The 21,921-nt window shown below is 47.7% G+C and overlaps 1 protein-coding gene and 1 long non-coding RNA gene across 2 annotated transcripts in view; one reads left to right on the forward strand and one right to left on the reverse strand.

Moving 5' to 3' along the window:
* MAL (mal, T cell differentiation protein) overlaps window positions 1-3,383 on the forward strand; it is a 24,956-nt gene extending 21,573 nt beyond the window's left edge. Inside the window, exon 4 of the mRNA XM_007082471.3 lies at window positions 2,789-3,383. Within this exon, the coding sequence (XP_007082533.2) occupies window positions 2,789-2,863 (75 nt within the window). The 3' untranslated portion in view covers window positions 2,864-3,383. The remainder of the gene's footprint in view (window positions 1-2,788) is intronic.
* On the reverse strand, window positions 2,876-10,373 carry LOC122237385. Its single transcript, XR_006215897.1, has 3 exons — window positions 10,299-10,373; window positions 3,307-3,504; window positions 2,876-2,952 (listed from the first exon to the last, which is right to left on the reverse strand). It is a non-coding gene; the product is annotated as an uncharacterized LOC122237385 (long non-coding RNA).
* Between the last annotated feature and the right edge of the window lie 11,548 nt (window positions 10,374-21,921).

Consider the following 21,921-nt stretch of genomic DNA (forward strand, 5'->3'; position numbering starts at 1 on the left):
AAACCCACAGGGACGGGCACTGTTGGGCTCTAGGAAGGGGTTTGGTGAAGGTGTTCCTCCTGCTTCCAGAGGGTGGGGTCTGGAGGAAAGTTACCGAAAACCTTGTCTACGGGTCCCTTGTCCCAGGGAAGCCACATGTTCCCCTTAAGCTCCCAGCCTACTCTCCAGTTCCAGAAACATGGCCACTGTATGGTCCCTGGCACCCTTTCAGCCGTCCCCCAGTGTGGGAATGTCTCCCATATTGGCTCATCTCCCAAGATGGCTGCTTTCTAAATACTAACACAGCCAGGAAGCACCTTGGCTATTTTTCCTTCCCTTGGGAGGCTGGTAACCCGCTTCCTCCGTTATCCTTCAAATGACTCTCTTTCATTTCCTGTCACCTTAGAGAGCCTCATCCCTCCCCTATCCCAACCCCAGAGGCCTTCTCTCCAAACAGACATCAGCGGCAAGGCGTTTGACAATTTCCATAAAATTATTGCAGATAATAGTGAAATGTGCATGGAACATGGCTAGTGGGTCAGCACGTGACGGAACGACCCAGATAGGGTGAATTACTGCCTCTGCCCACTGGACAGATCTCTAGTTGAGAACCACTGTGATCTACTGTATTCCAACTTTTCTCTTTTTCCTCCTTCCTAAATGCAACGTACATCCAGAGAAGTGAGTAAGATACAAGTGTCCCAAGTGATGAATTTCCATGAAGTGAACTCTTCTGTGTAACAAGCATCCAAACTGAGAAATAGGACATCATAAATAGCTCCCAGAATCCTCCTGTCCTGCTGCTGCTATTACCGTGCACCCAAACAAACGATTACCGCCATCCTGATTTCTAGCTGCCTAGTTCGGTTTTGCCTGCCTTTGAACTTCATGTAAATGGAGTTACACAGTGTGTATTCTTTTATGTCTGGCTTCCTTCTTTCAACCTCAGATTTGTGAAGCTCATCTACATTTTTGGGTGGAGACTAGAGTGTTTATTCCCACTGCTGTATATCATTCCACTGGTGGCTACACCGGCATCTATTTGTCCACGCCACAAGTGATCGTGTCTCCCCCCCCTCCCATTTTTGTTAGTTGAATGAGATCTACATGGGCGTGCCCAGGCAAAGTCGAGAGTGCCAGAATCAAGAATCGAAATGTTGCCAGCCGGCCGATGCACTGGGCCGAAGGGGATGTATAAGCCCGGTTCAATGTAAAGTCACATCTTTCTATTCAAAATATCAGTTGTATGAGTGCACAGGGGAGATCCTGCCCAACCACAACACGCCCTCCTGGGGGTAGCCAGCCCGGGAATGGGGAGGCACCTCAAGACCTTCTCCCGCACATTCCTGGCCTTTGAGAGCATCTGGCCTGCCTCTCGCCCCTCTCTATGATACTTAGTCGGACCCGTCTCGAAAGCTAAGCTTCTCCCTCTTTCCTTTGCAGGCAGCAGAGAGTCTGTGCCAGAGGGATCCCTGGGATTGGTGGGAATTCACTGAGGGCAGCTAGAAACTTCTGCAGAAAGCGGGAATAATAATGGCAGCCATTTAGGGAGAGGCGTTTCTGAAGGCCTAAGTATATGCCTTCACGTCCCTGGCTCTCAGTGTCCCCAGTGTGCCATTGCTTGACCTCACTTGGAAAATAAGTGCCTGTTTGCTGTCACTGCTGGGGACAGCTGAGGTGCTTCTGTTCAGGGCTCTCGCATCCGTCAGCTGCTCCCATCTGACAGGGAGAGGTGTTTTTTGAGGGTGCTGCTCACTCAGGTACAACCGCGCCTCTCAGATGGTAGTTAAGGGTTCCCGGATGAGTTCCCTTATATTGGTTATTAAGTAACTCGGCTTACTCATTGCCTCTGGCCAATGAGGGTGAGGAGTTCACCCATGTGTGGAGGCAGGGAGAGAGCAGGCATGATGACCGCTGGTGTTTATGGGCATTTTCAAGAGTCATGGAACCGTAGCTGCCCTGATGTTGTGCCTGGGTTGGAAACTCTTGACCCCAACACCCAAGGTCACAAAACCAGGTGCAGATATTTGACTTGGGGGCAGGCAAGCCTTCAGGGAGGCCAGCCACCCAGAGTAGGGTGATAGGAATAGGTGGGGCCCATGTGAACATCGCAAGTCAGGGCCTTGACAGGGACAAAGTGACCGTTTGCCCCATTTCCAGGGCCTTTGTTCCCAGTGCCAACACACTGACTGGATCTTTCCAGAAGCTTTCTCAGTAAGCTACCTCCTTTTTGCAGAAGCCTCAGTCCCTCCTCCCCGTCCCGGTTCCTTACTTCCTATGAGCCTGGCACCCTTGCTCATGCTCGTGAAATTAAGATTCCTGGAATAACATTCTCGCAGGAGTCTGAGGATGACCAGACAGCATCCAGACCTTAACCAGAGCCAGCAAACCCAGGTGCTCATAGTCTCTTAGCCAAGGCCAGTGGAGTCAGCTGGTGGATTCTGACCTCACAGGTGTGGGGGAAGGAAGCTTCCCATGAAGAGTGGTATCATTTGAGGGGTCTCTGAGGGCCCCCATTTCCAATTGGGTGGCACCAGCATGATGACGTGTGATGACAGATAATTGACCTTGCAGCCCCAAACCCAGTGGGCTGGTAGGTCACTTGGAGACCTGTGCTGAAAGCATTCTGGGGCCACATCTGGGCTCGGCAGGAAAGGATATCTGCGGGAATGATAGGAAGCAGCGGCGGCCCGCACCCTTCCAGTGTGTCACTCCCAAGCGCCATGTCAGCGCCTGGCTCAGTGTCAATGGCCCACGCGTCGCCCTCTCCCCATGCACTCCCATTAATGGCCATGTATCTTGGTTTCAGGTGTTCTCCTACGTGGCCACTCTGCTGTACGTGGTCCATGCAGTGTTTTCTTTAATCAGATGGAAGTCTTCGTAAAGCAGAACTTTTGCCACAAACCCCAGACGGTGTTAACTGATCAGCCCGCCTGCCAGCGTAACATTTTCGACGCAGAAACACTCTCGATGCTGGAAAGAAGAAAACAAACAAACAAGCAAAAGCAACGCTCTGTTTCTTGTGGGTGTTATGTTTACTCTCCTACATGCCTTCATGTCAGGGTTGGGGGCTTGCCACGTTTGACCTCCAACTACGAGCTGTCTTTCTAGAATCATTTCCTATTTGGGAAAGGGGGATGTGGAGGTGGGAAAATGGGGAGTGTGACCACAAAACAAAGATCCCCTGCTGACTCCCGGACCGAATCTTTTGAACTGTCTTTTGGAATTTTCCACAAGCCTCTTTGAGTTCCCCCCCCCCACCCCCCCCGCCGGGCATCCTTCCAAGTCTTCATGGATAGTCTACCTGTCATGGGGAGTAAAACTCACCCAACAAATATGTGCAGATGTCCACGGTGGAAGATGATAAACCTTTGAAATGCTTTATAAAGTGCCTTTATGTTCGATACTTTCGTGGGGTGTTTTTGGTGCGGGGCGGGGGGGGGGGGTTGTCCTTCTTTTCCCCGTATCAGGAACACCATCGTTTCAGCTTTCCTTCTGAGGAATCCTTTGGCTGAGACTGAATCTCTAGAGGCAGCATCAAATGGCAGTTCAGCTGTGTATGCTCAGCCAACGCACTGTCCGAGAGCCCGTCGCTGGGTACTCCACCCGCCCCAGCTACCAGCCGTCTCACGTGGCTTTGCCCTCTCTGGAAACTTGCCAGGTGCCAACCCAGGGGAACCCGTCTTCTTCCTACCAGACCAAGGGGCCTGCGCTCAATGAGAAAGTCCCTCAGCCAAAAGAAAACAAGGCGCAAAAATTTCCTCTCGCTCTTTGTGAAGCTGGGCCGAAATTCCCTGGGCACTGTGCTTTGCGTTCTGTTCCAAATAAACTGTTTTTAGACTCTCCTTGGGCCACTCCAGTAGGAGAGACAGGGGACCAGACTACTGAGGGAAAGGACGTGCAGTGAGTGCCACGTTTTAAGTATGCGATGTCTGGATTGAGAGGGGAGCGGACAGTTAGGAAGGAGGACACTCAGGAATCCTGAAAGCCAAGTTTCCGTTTTCAAAGGCTGCGTTATCTCTTTGCTCAAACAACGCAATGATCTTCCACAGCTGGAACACCAGATAGGTGCCTCCGAAACTGGTCAGCTCCCAGCCATGGAAGTAAAAGGCCACTTTTAGTGAGTCCACTGAAAACAAAATTTAAGTAAAAATTTCCTAGTAAATTAGGAGCAAAAGGGTTTTAAAAAATTTTTTTTAACATTTATTTATTTTTGAGAGAGAGAGAGCACAAGGGGGGGAGGCGGGGGGGGAGAGCGAGAGGGAGACAAAGAATCCAAAGCAGGCTCCAGGCTCTGAGCTGTCAGCACAGAGCCGGGCACAGGGCTCAAACCCATGAACCATGGGATCATGACCCAAGCCGAAGTCAGACGTTCTACCGACTGAGCCACCCAGGCACCCCTAGGAGCAAAAGGTTTGATTGAGGCTTTATCCTGAAAAAGCACAAATTAAGGATCATTAAGAAACGATAGACAGTTTGTTGTGTGTTTAGCAAAATTTGCAATCAAGTGTTGATTGAGGGAAGTGTCATTTGTTCAGCAAAACTGCCTGATTGCTTGCTGATGAGCCAGAAACATGCCAATAGAGGAGCGTTTTTGACCCCCATCAAAAAAAAAAAAAAAAAAAAAGGCTTGGTTGAATTTCCCAAAGGTTCCTCAGTGTTTTGGAATTTTAATCACTCCTTTAAAGGAACCCTTTTATTTTTATTTTATTTATTTATTTTGAGAGAGAGAGAGAGCAAGCGCACACAAGCCAGGAAGGGACAGAGAGGGAGGGAGAGAGAGAATCCCAAGCAGGCTCCGTGCTGTCAGCGCAGAGCCTGACTCGGGGCTCGATCTCACAAACCATGAGATCATGACCTGAGCTGAAACCAAGAGTCAGAGGCTTAACCGACTGAGCTACCCAGGTGCCCCTAAAGGAATCTTGATATGCTCTTTCTCTTTTCTCTTTGTCAGTTGCCAATCGGTCTAACGATGAGACCCTTATGAGTTCAAGGCTTTGCAGATGATCCCCTGACATAGCTTCCTCATTCTTCCCATCCTGAGTCATTTTTAAAATTTGCAGTTCATCTGGCATTTGACTTGCATCCTGTTCTCATCGGATGTTAATGGATGGCCAGCCTCCAAAAATGCCTTCTCCTGGTCTTGCTTTTCTGCTTACCCAGACCCTCCTCCCCACCCCCCGACTCCCACCCCCAAAACTAGTCTAGTTTCCCTGCTCAGGCATCGCATTGCTCAGTTCGGTCTGCATCCTGCTGTTTGGGAAGTGTTTGCAGGGACAAGTGCTGGCTGGTGGGCAGGCCTTCCTGCTAAGAGCACTGCTCCTCTAGAAACCCACGATGCCTGCGGAAGTGGGCATTTAAGAAGCCTGCTGGTCAGTGGCCAAATGGTACTCGACCGCACAGAATGGGCAGCAACTGAGTGTCTACTCTACTGGGACCATTGGTCCCTCGACGTGTGGGCTGGTGTCTGCTCCCCAAAGCTTCTTGTGGCTGGCATGCTTCACCTCAGTGCCTCTGAATGTTGAGCAGGAGGGGGTCCTTCTCTGGGGCACGTCTCGGTTTTGGCCCAAGGACAGATGGGACATTCCTCAGATGCCGCCTGCTTGGCGTCCCCGATGGACCAAAGGTAAGGTAGCACCAACACCCAACCATGACTGCCCAAAGAACCCGCATTTGCACCTGTGTGGCCATTTGCCTTCTGTTTTTGGAGCTCTTGCCCCGCCCCAGACACTTCATAAACACCTTACATGTAAATAGCCTCGGTCATCCCCACAGTGGCCACAGGAGATGGCTAATACCGTCTTTTACAGGTGAGGAGACAGGCTCACCCAGCCGGTCAGAACTGAAGGTGGATGTCTGGCCAGCTCCTTCTGGCCCTGGAGCCCTGTGCTTGCTTACTGCCCTAGGGTGCCCAGACCCGTCCTCATGCAAGTCTGTCCTCCCACCTGGGGGGAAGTCACAGTGACATAAGACCTTCTGGCGCACCTGCTACCAGCCCAGAGCGCAAGGGTCTTCCGAGGGGCTGAGGCGGGCACCTGGGACAGCCCAGATCACCGGCAGGGTCTGCAGGAGGCCACGTGGCTGAGTCCAGGTCCTGGACTCAGTTGTCTTATTGAAAGGGACTGACTGCTCTGAGCTGCAAAGTCACGACCATGCCCGTCCAGGCGGCTCCCAAGTTCCACTTGGCAGCCTCCAGAGAGCCAAAGGCCCACCTAGTCCAGCTGATCCTTTGTAAAGGTGAACAACTGCGTGTTTTTAAGGTCCCGGAACAAAGAGCCGAATCCCTCCATGGATCCGAGAAAGGATTAAGAAGCTGCTATCTGTGATGTGACCAAGAGCCAAAGCTTGCAGAACAGAACAGACCATGGTCACCACAAACACGTGGTGAGGGCGCGCATCACAGGAGGGCAAACAGCCAAAGACAGCTGTGGAGCAAATCCAACCAGGAATTTCGGAGACTCTTGCCGAGACTTCAGTGGCCGTGGCCCCCTTGCTTCGTCGGGGCTCTGGGGGAATTCTGGTGGCTTTCCCTGTGCAGGGCAGGCTGGCCCCATCCGAATATGGTCGTCCTCTGCACATCAATGTCTGGCTCCCCCATTCTGCTCATAGCAGGTGCCCACTGGATCTGCCCTTCTCCTAGAGAGGGCACAGTTTCTAGGAACTCAGCTTCATCGACATCCTAGAACCAAACTCTAAAAAGTACTTCGTATCAGAACCCTGGCCGCCACCCAAACGGAGGATTTAAGGCCTCGTTATGCCGACTTTAAAGAGACGGCCAAGGGTTCGCACTGCCAGCCGAGGGTGGGGGCAAGCAGGCCTTCGGGGCCCACACAAGGGCCTGTTGTTCCAGGAATCACTCGGGGCCGGTTCGGGGGTCACAATGGTGCCATTCAGGGGACAAAGAGCCTCTGGCCCAGCCAAGTGTCCCTGCACACATGGGCATCTGCCCAGGGCATTTAAAATAACACGATTTGGAGAAACAGATTTAAAGCGATGTTGCTCACTGTGTGATTCAAGGCCTTGTTCCATCCCCATCATACTTGGCCATGGTGGCCGTGGTGCTGCAGTGCTGAGGCAGGTGCCAGAGCTCCCTCTCAGGTAACACAGGGACAATCACTGTGCCAAGCTCTCTGGATGGTCCCCTCAGGGATTTGATACACGTAGGGTGCTCAGTTTCCAGGGTTTCCATTGGCCAATACATGGTCAACAAAAGTCTGCTAGGATAGACCCCCAGGGACACGAAGGGGGAGAAAAACCTACCGATGACACCGTGTGCCCAGTGCTGCCCGAAGTGCTACTTGTCCACTTAATCCTCATGACAGCCCTATGTGGTAGATACCATTTAGACAAGGCATCTGAGGCACAGAGAGGTTAAATGACTTACCCAAGGTCACACAGCAAGTAAATGTGATTCCAGTTCCAGGGGTCTAGCTTCAAAGCCCCAAAGTTACCTGTCATGTGCCACATCTCAACATTAGAGGGTCTGTGTCCCTCTGGGAGCAGAGAGCACAGACATGGTAAGCAAATTCTTCACGCCTCCAACACTGACAGAAGATATAAGAAGATTCCAACCCGCACACAAAGAGTGTGAGGCAAACGCAGCCAGAAGCCCAACCCTCCCGGGAGGTATGTCTGAGATGATGGGGACTTTGTTAGGCAAAGAAGGCAGGGAGGGCTTTCCTGGGCAGAGCCAGGGTGGTGATCTAACCCAGGCAGGGTGGGGAGAGAGAGGGCTCGGGAGGTTTTGATGATCTGGGGTGGTCCTGAAGGTGAAGTTAAAGCCTGGCTTTTACCCCAGGGACACCAGTCGGGGAATACCTGTTGGACATAGCAGCTGTCCAAGTGAGGGAAGCTTGGGTCTGGACAGCAGCAGTGGGGCAGGCAAGCTGGGCTGGGAAAGCGGGATGGACTTGACCAGACTTTGGTGGACTGAGAGCCAGTGGAATGTCGTGGCCAAAGGCATGGATCCCTGAGCCAGCCCAAGTGTGTGTCCTCTTTCTCAACCTCAGTTTCCTTGCCTGAGGAAGTGCCAACTATGGTCACCATCATGGGAATGAAGAAGGGAAAGGTCTAGAATGATCCTCAAGTTTCTAACCTGGGACGACGATGGTGTCTCGCTTTGTCTTTATTGATTAACCATGTTGCTGACATCATAAACCTGGACTGATATTTTGCTTTTCCCCACAGAACTGAACGTTTAATTGGCCATGACATAGTTTAAAATAGCCCCAAGAGTAAACCGAACTTCAGTCCCTGGGAAGGAGGCCATTTCCTTCAGATCCCTTCTGACCACTACGTGAAGTACACCGCGAGGGCCCCAGAGGGTCAGGGTCATCTAACCAGACTCTCGCGTCCTCTCAGTTTCCTGGGCATGAGCAGCCTGATGGCCCCAGCGCCCCCCTCAGGAGGGAGGCGGGACAGCAGAGCTGGGAGGGATTTGAGAAGTTGCAGATAAGAACAGGAGACCCAAAGGGCCAAGAGGCCCGCCCAGCACCCAGGAAGTTAGTGCTGGAGCTGGCACCCAGCCCTGGGCCCCCGGGTACCCTCGTCTGCCAGCCACCCCCTCATCTTCCTGCCCCTGCCTCTTTCCCTCACTTTTACTAAGATGTAATTGTCATATGTACAAGTTTAAGTTGTACAGCATAGTGATTTAATATATGTAAATATTGTGAAATGCTTACCACGGTGAGTTTAATTAATTCATTCATATCCAGTATCTCATATGGTTCCAAATTGTTTACCCTTGCGCTGAAATCTTTTCAGCCTTACTCTCTAAGCAACTCTCAACTCTACAGAACTGTGTTGTTAGCTACAGTCAACATGTTGTACATTACATCCTCGAACTTATTTACCTTGTAACTGGAAGTTTGTACTGTTTTGACCACGGTCACCCAGTTCTCCCACCCCTCCCCACCCCTACCTCTGGCAACCACTAATTCTGATCTGTTTTTCTGCACTTGTTGTGGTTTTTTTTAAAGATTCCACGCAGAAGTGAGATCACAAAGTATTTGTGTTTCTCTGATTGATTTCATTTAGCATAAGGAGGTCACTATCCCAAAAAGATATCTGCACGCCCCCCCCACCTTGTTCATAGCAGCATTATTTACAACAGCCAAGACCTGGAAACAACCTAAGTGTCCACTGATGTATGAATGGATAAAGAAATGTGGTGTATTGATACAATGGGAACTATTCAGCCATAAAAAAAGGAGGGCATCCTGCCACGTGCGACATGTTTGGACCTCAAGGGCATGATGCCCTGTTCTTTTAAGACACCCCACTGCTTCCTGCCACTTGCCCTGATGTGGACAGAAAGGAGCTGACCTAGCAACGGCACTGATGACATGGCAAGGGGGTGGGGAAAGAGCCATCCCTGTGAGCGTGAGGATAAATACCCAGGCTCAGTACCAGGAGAGCGTGTGGCCTTTAGTTTCTGGGGTCAGAACTAATGACAATCCTTGATCTCACGGTTCGTGGGATCGAGCCCTGCCCTGGGCTCTACACTAAGAGCACAGAGCCTGCTTGAAATTCTCTCTCTCCTTCTCTCCGCCCTTCCCCCCCAGCTCACGCACACATGCTCGCTTTTTCTCTCTCTCAAAATAAATCAATAAATGTCAAAAAAAAATAACTGATGACAATCTTGAGCATCTCACAGGACACACATCCACCGGTGCCCTGAGTGAGGGGCGTGGCTGTCCCCACACCTCGTGCACAAAGCACCTGGCACAGTCTATACACGTTGTCCTACGAATGTCAGGGCTGACGATGACGGTGGTGATGGTGGTCACGATGGCATCCACCAGCCTGAACCCTGCCTAGCTGGCATGCGGCATCCTCCAGTGCACTGTCCCCATACCCAGCCGGCTCCTGTTCTGGGGTATCTTGGCTCTCCACGGCCCAGCTTCCGCTCCTTAAGCCTACAAGATGCCTTGACCAGTTTCTCTGCGGATACTCACCTGTACCCACCCCCCCCCCAGGAGGATAGAATGAAGCCAGAAGGCCCGGGGGCCCCTATGCAGCTCCCAGGAGGAAAAGTGGCAGAGGAAGGAGGAAGTGAATTGGCCCCGAGAGCCTCTCCTATGATTCATCCTTGCCATGCAGGCCAGGAAGTGATGGCCAGCAAGGGAACCGCAGGTGGACAGACAGCATATTTCCACGGATCTCTCACATCTAGACGTGGGGTTGAGGATGCCAGTCTCGGCCTGTGCCCTCCTTTGTGTAAACAATAACCAGAATGCATGAGGAGACAGCATGACCAGTGAGCCGGTCTCGACAGCCAGATGCTCTGTTAGGGCCGCCCTGCCCTTCACCCCACTTACCTGAGTCAGACGGTTTCCTGGCTCCTGCTGCTAACAAACAAACGATGTTGACCTTTTGGGGGTAGCCCCACAGGGTGTCCCCCACACTCTGGCAGAGCCCCCTGCTGTAACGGAAGGGGCAGTGGTTTCCGGCCTCACTAGGCAGGAAGGTCGAGGCGGGGAGAGGGGTGATACGGAGATAGAGAAAACTGCCATGTGTCATCGTTGGGTCCCACCCCGCCTGCCCCTCATCTGCTCAGCTTTGTTCCCTCCTGGGTTACCATATGTGGGTCCCCAGTGGCTGGAGTGCATTCTCAGTGGGACTGAGTTCCCCACGTGTTCTTTGCTGTCACCTCACAACAATCTACCAGGTAGATGTCATGACCATTTCCACTGTGCAGATGAGGAAGCAGGCTCTCTGATGGAATAACTCCCAGGCTGAGCCCAGCCCTGAACCCGGACAGGCCAACCTGGAGCTCGGGCAAAGATGGAGCCGTGCCCGCAGAAGTATTGTAAGGACTAATGCATCCCCGACGTCCCCCTGCCTCCCTCCAGCACTCGTCTCACCCACTGTCCCGCAGCCCCTGGGCCTGGCTGGATACAGGTTCTCAGCTGCCGCCATTCATCCCTGGAGCTTAAAAGGGCTACTGTTCCAGACGATGCTTTGCCTTTTAGCAAGCATCGGAGAGGAAGGCTTTAATGGTGCCGTTTCAGACACACAAGCCCACTCTTGCACGTCCCGAAACTCTTCCACCCATGAGAATGTTCTTCCTGCTGGGGTGGGACCACAACCCAACCCCCCCCCGTCTTGAGGGGCAGTAAGAAGGCCCCAACTTGCCAAAGCCGCTCCGTCCTCTTTAGGCCCCAATAAGTTATTTCCCAGACAGCTGAGAGAAAGAACAGACGTGGCCACGGACGCCGTCCGGGTCTGCAAGCCGTCAGGCGGCCGGCAGAGGCGCACAGCACAGGATGGGTAAGGGGATCCTTCTTTCTTGGGCATGGCCACACGAACAGATGTGGGTTTGGCGTGTTCTGATTTCTATGTGGCCTTGGTTCCCTCCAGGTCTCTACTTTAGCACGGGGACCAAGGTCACCTGCTGGATCACTCTCCGGCCACCTGGCCAGGGGGTGGGCACCAGGGACCCTTCCTTCCTCCCTGGTCAAGGAGAAACGGCTCTCTTTCTTCTGTCCTCCTACCCAGGGTGCTGAGGACACTCTGTGGCTCTCAAAGCTGGTGCATCAGCCTCTACTCTCCCTGCCTCCAACCTCAGCAGGACCTCCACCAGCAATGGAGGTCCCTCCACAGCCCGAAACAGTGTGACCCTCACAGCTTTCCTCAAACCCCTATTTGTCCCTCCTTTCCAGCACAGCGAGTGACCTCACCTCCTACTTCCAAAAATTTAAAGAGAAGAGAAAGGGGGCACCTGGGTGGCTCATTTGGTTGAGCTTCCGTCTCTTGATTTCGGCTCCGGTCACCGTCTCATGGTTCATAGTTTTGAGCCCCGTGTCAGGCTCTGTGCCGACGGCACAGAACCTGCTTGGGATTCTCTCTCTCCCTCTTTCTGCCCCTTCCTTGTTCGCACGTGCGCACATGTTCTCTCTCTCTCTCAAAATAAATAAACATCCAAATAAATCAATAAATCAATAAAGAAAAGAAAGAGAAGCCCATCAGAGGAAATTCCCCATTGCCTTGTCCTTCCCGGGCTCCTTCTTCCTGTCCGCTCTTCTATTCTACAAACCTGCCTCCATCTTCCCGGACACATACACCGCCCAAGGCCAGTCTGTCCCACACTCCCAGACCTCACACCTCCTCCCAGCGCCCCTCCCCTCTAACCTTCCATGGCTGCTCTGTTCCCTGCTGGGGCTTCTGCCTCAGCACGTGGTCTGCTCACCTATCTGCCTCCCCCAAGACACCACCAACACCAAGAGGAAGCCGAAACGGATGAACAAAGAAACAAGCGAAACTAAACTACAAGCTACTAATAACACAAATGAAACCAAACTAAACCAAACCTGTCCATCAACCCTCCTCTTTTCCACTTCACAGCCAGACTTCTGAAGGAGGTGCCCCCGGGTGCATTTAGAGACAAGCAAAGTGATTTGACCAACTTTACTGAGGGATCATTTGGGTACAATAAAAGGCACCCATTTTACGCACACATTTTGGTGAACGTGACCGATATGCACGCCCAGCCTCCACAATCAAAATGTAGAACATTTTGATCCCCTAGCAAAGTTCCCTCGGGCCTCTTTCAGTCCATCCCTACCCCTCCCACCCCTCAGCCCCAGGCAACTGCTCATCTGCTTTCTGTCTCTATGGATCACATTTGTCATTTCTCGAGTTTCATCTCAACAGAATCTTACAGAGTGTACTCTTTTATACCTGGCTTCTTGTGCTCAGCACGATGTGTATGAAATCCATCCATATTACTGAGTTGGAAGCAATTCATTCCTCTTAATGGTTGTTTTTTTTCTAGTATCCCATTGTATGTCTATATCATAATTTCTTTATCGATTCATCTGTCAAAGGACGTTTGGATTGGTTCAGCTTGAGATATTATCAATAAAGCTTTGTATTTGCGTGAACACGTTTTCTTTCTTTTTTTTTTTTAATTTTTTTTTTTAACGTTTATTTATTTTTGAGACAGAGAGAGACAGAGCATGAACGGGGGAGGGGCAGAGAGAGAGGGAGACACAGAATCGGAAGCAGGCTCCAGGCTCTGAGTCATCAGCCCAGAGCCCGACGCGGGGCTCGAACTCACGGACCGTGAGATTGTGACCTGAGCTGAAGTCGGACGCTTAACCGACTGAGCCACCCAGGCACCCCACGTTTTCTTTATTCTTGGGTAAAAACCTAGTTGTTGGATAGCCTGGATCATGCGGTCAGCGAATATTTAGGTTTCTAGGAAAACCATTTTGGTTTCCAAAATGGTTGTACTATTTTACAACCACAGAAATGTATGAGAGTTCCAGGCCTCCTCATCCTACCACCACTTGATATGTCTTTTTAAATCTTAGTCATTCTTGTCGGTGAGATTTTTAATCTGCATTTTCCTACTAACCAATGATGTCAGACAATATTTCATGTGCTTATTGGCCATTTGTATATCTTTTTTTGTGAAGCGTGTGTTGAAATCTTTTCCGCATTTTCTATTGGACACACTCTGTGTGTGTGTGTGTGTGTGTGTGTGTGTATCAGATATATATTTGATTCTCATCTGCAGTAGTTACGTTTTATAAAGTCACGACAAACACTGACTTAGCGAATACTTAACTACTGCTCCTACGTAAATAAAGGATTAGGTTCTAGGAGCCTATTATCACAACATTTTCATCAGCTGACAAATACATAAACTTTTTTTTTATGTGTGTTTCTGTTTAAAGACGCTTTATTTTATATATTTTGCTGATTCCTTAAGACTGGATTCAAAGCCAACAGCATTATAATTTATCCCTGAATGAAAGTTATCTAACACAGGTATTTTCTCCATAAGGCACATCACAGTTTTTTTTTTGGCTTCTTGTTTTTTGTACTAGCCAGCACTATGGCACCATTTTAAAAAGCAAAATCACTAACGAAAAGCAGAAAACTGCAAAACTCATGGCATGCCACAGACCACGAAAAGGACATTTGGTTACGGTATGAGGGTTGAAACACCACGCAGGGTGTTATCTTGTTTAGCCCCAGGCAGAATGTGCCCATCCAGAAACTCAGGTTTTTGGTGTTTTTTTTTTTTTTTTTTTGGTCACAAGTGACAGAAAAAGCGCCACAAGCATTGAATTTGGGGTCACAAATAAATTTTAGTGAGTAGATGAATTTGCAACGTGGGATCCACAATTAATGAGAAGAAGCTATATATATATTTAGAGGAATACATGAGCCAAGTTGGACCCAAGACCTTGGTCAGACGTATGCAGTGTGAATATTTTCTCCCAGCTTCTAACATGTCTTTTGAAAAGCAGATTTTAATTTTATGAAGACTGGTTTCTCAATGTTTCTTGTTATGATTTGTGCTTTTTGTGTGTCTCAGACACATTAGTGTTTGCCTAACCCACGGCCCTGAAGATTTTTTTCCTTTATTACCTTCTAGAAATTTCATTTATCTGTTATATTTAAGTTTGTGATCCATTTTGACTTAATTTTTGTGTTTAGCCGTTTTTTCCCATATGAATATCCAACGGTCCCATCACTGCATGTTGAAAAAACTATCTTTTTCCTCATTGGATTACCTTGGAGGCTTTGTCAATATTAGTGGTCTTATTTCTGGATTCTCTGTGCACCATTGGTCCGGGTGTCTACCCTTTTGCCAATAACACAGTTTTTATCATTGTACCTTTATAATAAGTCTTGAAATCAGTATTGAAAGCCCCTTTTTTTCCTTCTTTTTCAAAATTGTTTTGTCTCTGCTATGTCCTTCCCATTTTCATACAAATTTTTTGTCAATTTCAGCAAAAAAGCCTGATGGGTCTACGATTGGGATTTCATTGAATCTATAGCTCAGTTTGGGGAGAACTGTCACCTTAACAGCACCGAGTCTTTTAATCGTCAAACATGGCCCATCTTTCCATTTATTTAATCTCTTTAATGTCTCTTGGTGACATTTTGTTTTCTAGATACATATCTTGCACACAGTGTTATTCATTTTCTTCCTTTTTTTTTAACCTTTGACATCCACTTTATTTTTTTTAATTTACATCCAAATTAGTTAGCATATAGTGCAACAATGATTTCAGGAGTAGATTCCTTAGTGCCCCTTCCCCATTTAGCCCATCGCCCCTCCCACACTCCCACCAGTAACCCTCTGTTTGTTCTCCATATTTATGAGTCTCTTCTGTTTTATCCCCCTCGCTGTTTTTATATTATTTTTGTTTCCCATCCCTTATGTTCATCTGTTCTGTGTCTTAAAGTCCTCATATGAGTGAAGTCATATGATATTTGTCTTTCTCTGACTGACCAATTTCGCTTAGCATAATACCCTCTAGTTCCATCCATGTAGTTGCAAATGGCAAGATTTCATTCTTTTTGATTGCGGAGTAATACCCCATTATATATATATATATATATATATATATATATACACACACACACACACACACACACACACACACACACACCATATCTTCTTTATCCATTCATCCATCGATGGACATTTGGGCTCTCTCCATACTTTGGCTATTGTTGATAGTGCTGCTATAGACATTGGGGTGCATATGTCCCTTCGAAACAGCACACCTGTATCCCTTGGATAAATACCTAGTAGTGTAATTGCTGGGTCATAGGGTAGTTCTATTTTTAGTTTTTTGAGGAACCGTTTTTGAGGAACGGTATGGAAAACCATACCGATTTCCAGAGTGGCTGCATCAGCTTGCATTGCCACCAACAATGCAAAAGAGACCCTCTTTCTCCGCATCCTCACCAACATCTGTTGTTGCCCGAGTTGTTAATGTTAGCCATTCTGACAGGTGTAAGGTGGTATCTCATTGCCCTTTTGATTTGTATTTCTCTGATGATGAGTTATGTTGAGCATTTTTTCATGTGTTGGTTGGCCATCTGGATGTCTTCTTTGGAGAAGTGTCTATTCATGTCTTTGGCCCATTTCTTCACTGGATTATTTGTTTTTGGGGTGTTGAGTTTGATAAGTTCTTTATAGATTTTGGATACTAACCCTTTATCTGATATGTTGTTTGCAAATATCTTCTCCCATTCCATTGGTTGCCTTTTAGTTTTGCTGATTGTTTCCTTCACTGTGCAGAAGGTTTTTATTTTGATGAGATCCCAGTAGTCATTTTTGCTTTTGTTTCCCTTGCCTCCGGAGACGTGCTGAGTAAGAAGTTGCTGCAGCCAAGATCAAAGAGGTTTTTGCCTGCTTTCTCCTCGAGGATTTTGATGGCTTCCTGTAGCACATTCAGGTCCTCCATCCATTTTGATTTTATTTTTGTGTGTGGTATAAGAAAGTGGTCCAGGTTCATTCCTCTGCATGTCACTGTCCAGTTTTCCCAGCACCACTTGCTGAAGAGACTGTCTTGATTCCATTGGATATTCTTTCCTGCTTTGTCAAAGATTAGTTGGCCATACGTTTGTGGGTCCATTTTTGGGTTCTCTGTTCTGTTCCATTGATCTGAGTGTCTGTTCCTGTACCAGTACCACACTGTCTTGATGATTACAGCTTTGTAGTATAGTTTGAAGTCTGGGACTGTGATGCGTCCTGCTTTGGTTTTCTTTTTCAAGATTGTTTTGGCTATTCAGAGTCTTTTTGGGTTCCATACAAATTTTAGGATTATTTGTTCTAGCTCTGTGAAGAATGCTGGTGTTATTTTGATAGGGATTGCATTGAATATGTAGATTGCTTTGCGTAGTATCATTTTCTTCCTATTTAATGTTATTACAAATGATACAGTTTTTAATTTTAAGTTTAAAATATTTGGTGGTATATATAAAAATATATTGATTTTTATGTATTGATCTTGTATGATCTTGCTAAACCCTTATTAGTTCTAGAAGTTTTTCATAGATTCCTTAGGATTTTATATCTATACAATCATATCAGCTGCAAATATGGTTTTTCTTTTTCCTTTTCAATCTAGATGCCTTTTATTTATTTTTCTTGCCTTATTACACTAGCTAGGACACTAGCTAGGATCTCCAACACAATGTTGATTAGTTGTGGTAAGAGTGGGCATTCTTGTTTTGTTTCTAGTCTTAGAGAGAGCGAGCACTGTGTTTCACCATTAAATATGATATTTGTTGCAGGTTTTTCACAGATGGTCTTTATCAGGTTGAAGACATTTCCTTATATTTTTAATTTTCTGAGAGATTGTATCATGAGAGTTGTTTTGCCAAATTTTATCAAATGCTTCTTCTGTATCTGTTGAGATAATCGTATGGGTTTTCTTCATTCTGTTAATATGGTGGATTACATCACTTGATTTTCAAATGTTAAACCAACTTTGCTTTTCTAGGATTAACTCTACTCGGTCATGGTGTTTTTTAAATGGTTTTATATAAAAATACATATTACTAGATTCAACTTTGTAATATTTTACTGAATATTTTTGTGTCTTTGTTCATAAGGGTTATTGATCTTTAGTTTTCTTGCCTTGTGATATATTTATCTGGTTTTCATATTAGAGCAATACTGGACCCATAAAATGAGTTGGGAAGTTTTCCCTCTTTTTTCATGTTCTGAATTTGTGTAGGATTGGCATTATTTTATTCTTTAAGTATTTGGTCGAATTAATCTGGAGTTTTCTTTGAGTATAGAGCTCATATTTAAAATGGGTTCTAAAAGCTGCTTGGCAGTTCTGAGTACAAGGGTGGGCTTTCCTGGAGCATCACTGGAGGGTGATCCAGATGGGCTGTTTAGTAAAGGAATCTTTAATACCACTATCTGTTAATCTTCCCTCTTGCCTCTCAGATTCCTGAGAGCAGACTGTTCCACTCTCCAGCCCGAAGGGGTTAGGCTGGTGGTCTGCCCCGTGGGAACCCAGAGGGGGGACATCCAGCAATCAATGTTCCATGGCATGCCCCTGCCCCTCCTCACTTGGTCCAGGCTCAGGTGTCCCCCAGCTCAGAGCTGGGCAGAGTTGGGGTCTCATAGAGAGGACTTGGTTTCCCTCTCTCCAGAGAAATCTCCTAGCTGTAGGAGTGGAGGACAGAACTGGGGAATCTTCCCCCTATTAAACAGATCTTCCAGCCATTCTTATTTTAAACTCCTTCTTCAGCTCAGCCTCTAGAGTTCCACGGCATCAACAGGTTCTGAGACTTTTGAGGATTCTGTGCTATAGACTGGGTTGGTTCTAGGCTTTCCCTACTGCCTCCTTGGGATTCAGGGTGTTTTTAAGTCTGAAAGACCAGTTGCAGCTGATTTCCAGCTTCTAAAATTTTGGTGTTTTCTCCCCCCCTCTCATTAGTTCTTTCCTTGTAGGTTTATGCCTTTACTTTTTTTTTTTAATCTTTATTTATTTTTGAGAGAGAGAGAGCAAGCAAGCAGGGAATCAACAGAGAGAGAGAGAGAGGGAGACACAGAATCCAAACTAGGCTCCAGGCTCTGAGCTGTCAGCGCAGAGCCTGACATGGGGCTTGAACTCATGATCTGCGAGTTCATGACCTGAGCCATAGTCGGATGCTCAACTGACTGAGCTACCCAAGCACCCCAGGTTTATGCTTTTACTTTAAAAACAACCTTTACTATCATTTGAGTGTAGTTTCAAGAAAGCACTTAAGTAGATATGTATGTTTCATCTGCCATATTTACCCCCCAAAGGACTTGTTCTTATTTCCAATCCATAGCAATCTGGCTTCTGATCAACCACTCCACAGAAAGCTGCTCCTTCCTAGCTCACTAATTAACTCCTCCTCACCAAGTACAACGAACGCCAATCAACCCTTATCTTCCCTGACCTCTCAACAGCATTTGTTACCCCTGGGCCTCCCTGTTGGGCACTGCTTCCTTCCCAAACTTCAGTGACCTCACACTGACCTGGTCTCCCACCTTATTTCTCTGTCTCGGTGACCTTCAACACTCCAACTGGAGCCATCTTCTCGAACCCTCATGTGCATATTCTTTCGTGGAACAATCACGCAGACCCAGGCCAATGACTCCCAAGTCCATTTATCACCTGCCTCTCCCCCAAATACCAGATCCAGGCACATAACTGCCTACCATGTCTTCTCATCCATGAACACCACGTGTCTCCATTTGATCAACACGTTTACGTCCTTCAGTAGAGATTTGTTTTCCTCTTTAAAATATTGCGTATTTTCTGTTCTATGGGTTCCTGTGTTCTTTATAACTTGTGTCGCTATCATGGCTGGAATCTCTCTGATGTTGCTTTTACTGACTGGCTGTTCTGGGGCACTGGCCACCTAATAATCTCCTATGGGGTTGCCTGTATCTGGCCACCCCAAGCCTCACTTGTATTTGCTCTAAATGTCCATCCACTGATCCTCTTGGATAATGTAGATGGACAATCGTGTCCCCTGTAAATGAAGACCATTTTGTTCCTTCCTGTGCCTTCTCTCGTCTTGTTGTGGTGGGTCAACTTCCAGGACAGAACTGAATGGTAAAGGAGCAGGCACGGAAGTTCTGCCCCATCCTTGAATGGAAGGAACGTTTCTAAGTTTTCACCATTAAGTTCCAGGTTTATTCTTGTCAGTACTACTTATCACATTAAGGAAGTTCCCTTCTGCTTCCCGTTTGCGAGAGATTTTATCAAGAGTGAGTGTGACTTTGATCGGTTTCCTTGGCCTCTCTCGGAGACATCACAAGGTTTTCCCCTTTTAAGCTGTTATTCTACTAAATTACACTGGTATGACTATTATTGAGCTAACGCTGGAGCCATTGTTCTGGCAGCCTTCTGGACACCTTAACCCTACTATGTGATCATTTCTTCTTTTCAGGAGAGTAGACAGACAGAACAAACCAGGGCCCACGTTCTCAGGCAAGTTTCACCAATATCTGTTCGCCCCCTTACTGGAAGATAGTCTCAGGGAGCAACATCGTGTAGATCTGCATATTTTCCTTGTCGGACCAGTTTTTGGAGATGGGCTTGCTTAGCGTTCAGTGAAAAGTTGCACCCTTCAGGTCCCGAAGGAGGATGGAACCAAGCCAGGCTATGATCCAGACCTGTGATTTCTGCTTTAAGGGATACAAGCAGCCATTTAGAACACCCCCGCACACCCCTGCTCATGCCCTCAGTGACTGGCTGTGTCCACCTGTAGGACCAAGTGAGTGACCAGCTCCAGGGTCCAGGACATTCAGGCTCAGGAGAAATCGTACTCTGGATAGAAAAGTGGCTAGGGATAAGCACACTTCAGCTGGTCTCTATCTCTTGGTGTCTTGAAAGTTCATTCAGGCGCCTGGGTGGCTCAGTCGGTTAAGCGTCCAACTTCAGCTCAGGTCACCATCTCACGGTCCGTGAGTTCGAGCCCCACGTGGGGCTCTGGGCTGATGGCTCAGAGCCTGGAGCCTGCTTCCGATTCTGTGTCTCCCTCTCTCTCTGCCCCTCCCCCGTTCATGCTCTGTCTCTCTCTCTGTCTCAAAAATAAATAAACGTTAAAAAAATTTTTTTTTTAAATAAAGAGTCAGCTTTAAAAAAAAAAGGGAAAAAAAAGGAAAAAAAAGGAAAAAAAAAAGGAAAAAAAAAAAAGAAAGTTCATTCATCTCCTTGAGATCAAAGGAATCAAAGTAAAGATTCACCCAGCAGAGGGAATAATTCCTCATTTCAGCAGGGCCCAACATAGTAATGGTATAATGTTCTTTATATATGCCATAATTTATTCAGAATTTTGGTTGGCGGATACATAGGTGAGATTGACACGGTTTTCTCTTCATGTCCTGCATAGACTTGGGGAGCTTCAAAAAAAATACAACCCGGGGTCCAAGCCCTGGAGATTCTGATCCAGTTGCCCCAGGATGGAAACAGGCGCTGTGCTGAGAGTGGAGGGCCCGACTCGGGGCTCGAACTCATGAACCCTCAAACCATAACCTGAGCCGAAGTCAGATGACCAACCGACTGAACCACCCACGTGCCCCAGGAATCTGGTGTTGTTGTTTTTTTTTTTTAAAGAAGCTGTTTAGAAGCTTCTTAAAGACAGTCAGGTTAGGAAACTACTGAGTAGGAAGACAGTGGAAGGTCCTGGCCTCAGCCTCATCACCATTGAGATCTAGGAGTTCCTGGAGGGTCTTAGAGATCATGTGGATAACACAGACCTTACAGCCTTATCTTCTAGTGCCAGTTCCAGCCAAAGTGAAGCAGGAGTGTGTGTGTCTGTGTGCACAGTGCTGAATCCAGCTCTCTCTGGGAAATGGAGGGACTCTGATTTCATAAACCTGCGGTCCCGGAAGGCCCTGGAGACTGTACCTGCGTGCCCTTGTGTGATACACCTGTATACTCTTTAGTGCTATTTTTCAGGTATGTGTAGACGTGTTTGTGATACCTACAATACAACATGATGTAAAAACACTGCTGAACTCCGAGCAACCTTTTCGAGGTTTTACTTTTCTCTACCAACAGTTACTAGAATTACACCTACTATTTTATGTGTCTTGGGTAGGGGGCCAATTTGTGATTTTTATTTTTTATTTTTTTAAGTGTATTTATTATTTATTTTGAGAGAGAGAGAGAGAGAGAGAGAGAGAGAGAGAGAGAGAGAACATGAGCGGGGGCAGGGAAGGGGCAGAGAGAGAGAGAATCCCAAGAGGGCTCAAACCCACAAACCATGAGATCATGACCTGAGCCAAAATCAAGAGTCAGATGCTCAACTGACTGAGCCACCCAGGTGCCCGTTATTTTCTATTTTTTTAAATTTTAGGTAGGGATCTCCATCCACGGAAAGGCTGGGAAGTCCTGGGGGAGAGGCCCCCTGGAGCCAGCAGTATCCTTTGAGTTCACAGCAGCTGGGAGGTTGCTGCTCTGTCCACTGGGCAGGCAGTCACCAGCCACCCCCGCCCCACTTGGGTGACCAGCTGGCCCGGGTGTTCTCCAGGACTTGAGTCATCCCAGTCTGTGACAGTGAGGGCTCCGTTAGAAAGGAGATTCAGGACCCAGGGATGGAGTGGTTCATTTGACTATAGAACAGTAGTAGGGGTGAGGGGGAGGGCACTATGGCTGCCATCCAAGTGGACTCCTTCTCCTTTCCCTC

This window comes from Panthera tigris, chromosome A3, assembly GCF_018350195.1.
Source record: "Panthera tigris isolate Pti1 chromosome A3, P.tigris_Pti1_mat1.1, whole genome shotgun sequence".
NCBI lineage: Eukaryota > Metazoa > Chordata > Mammalia > Carnivora > Felidae > Panthera > Panthera tigris.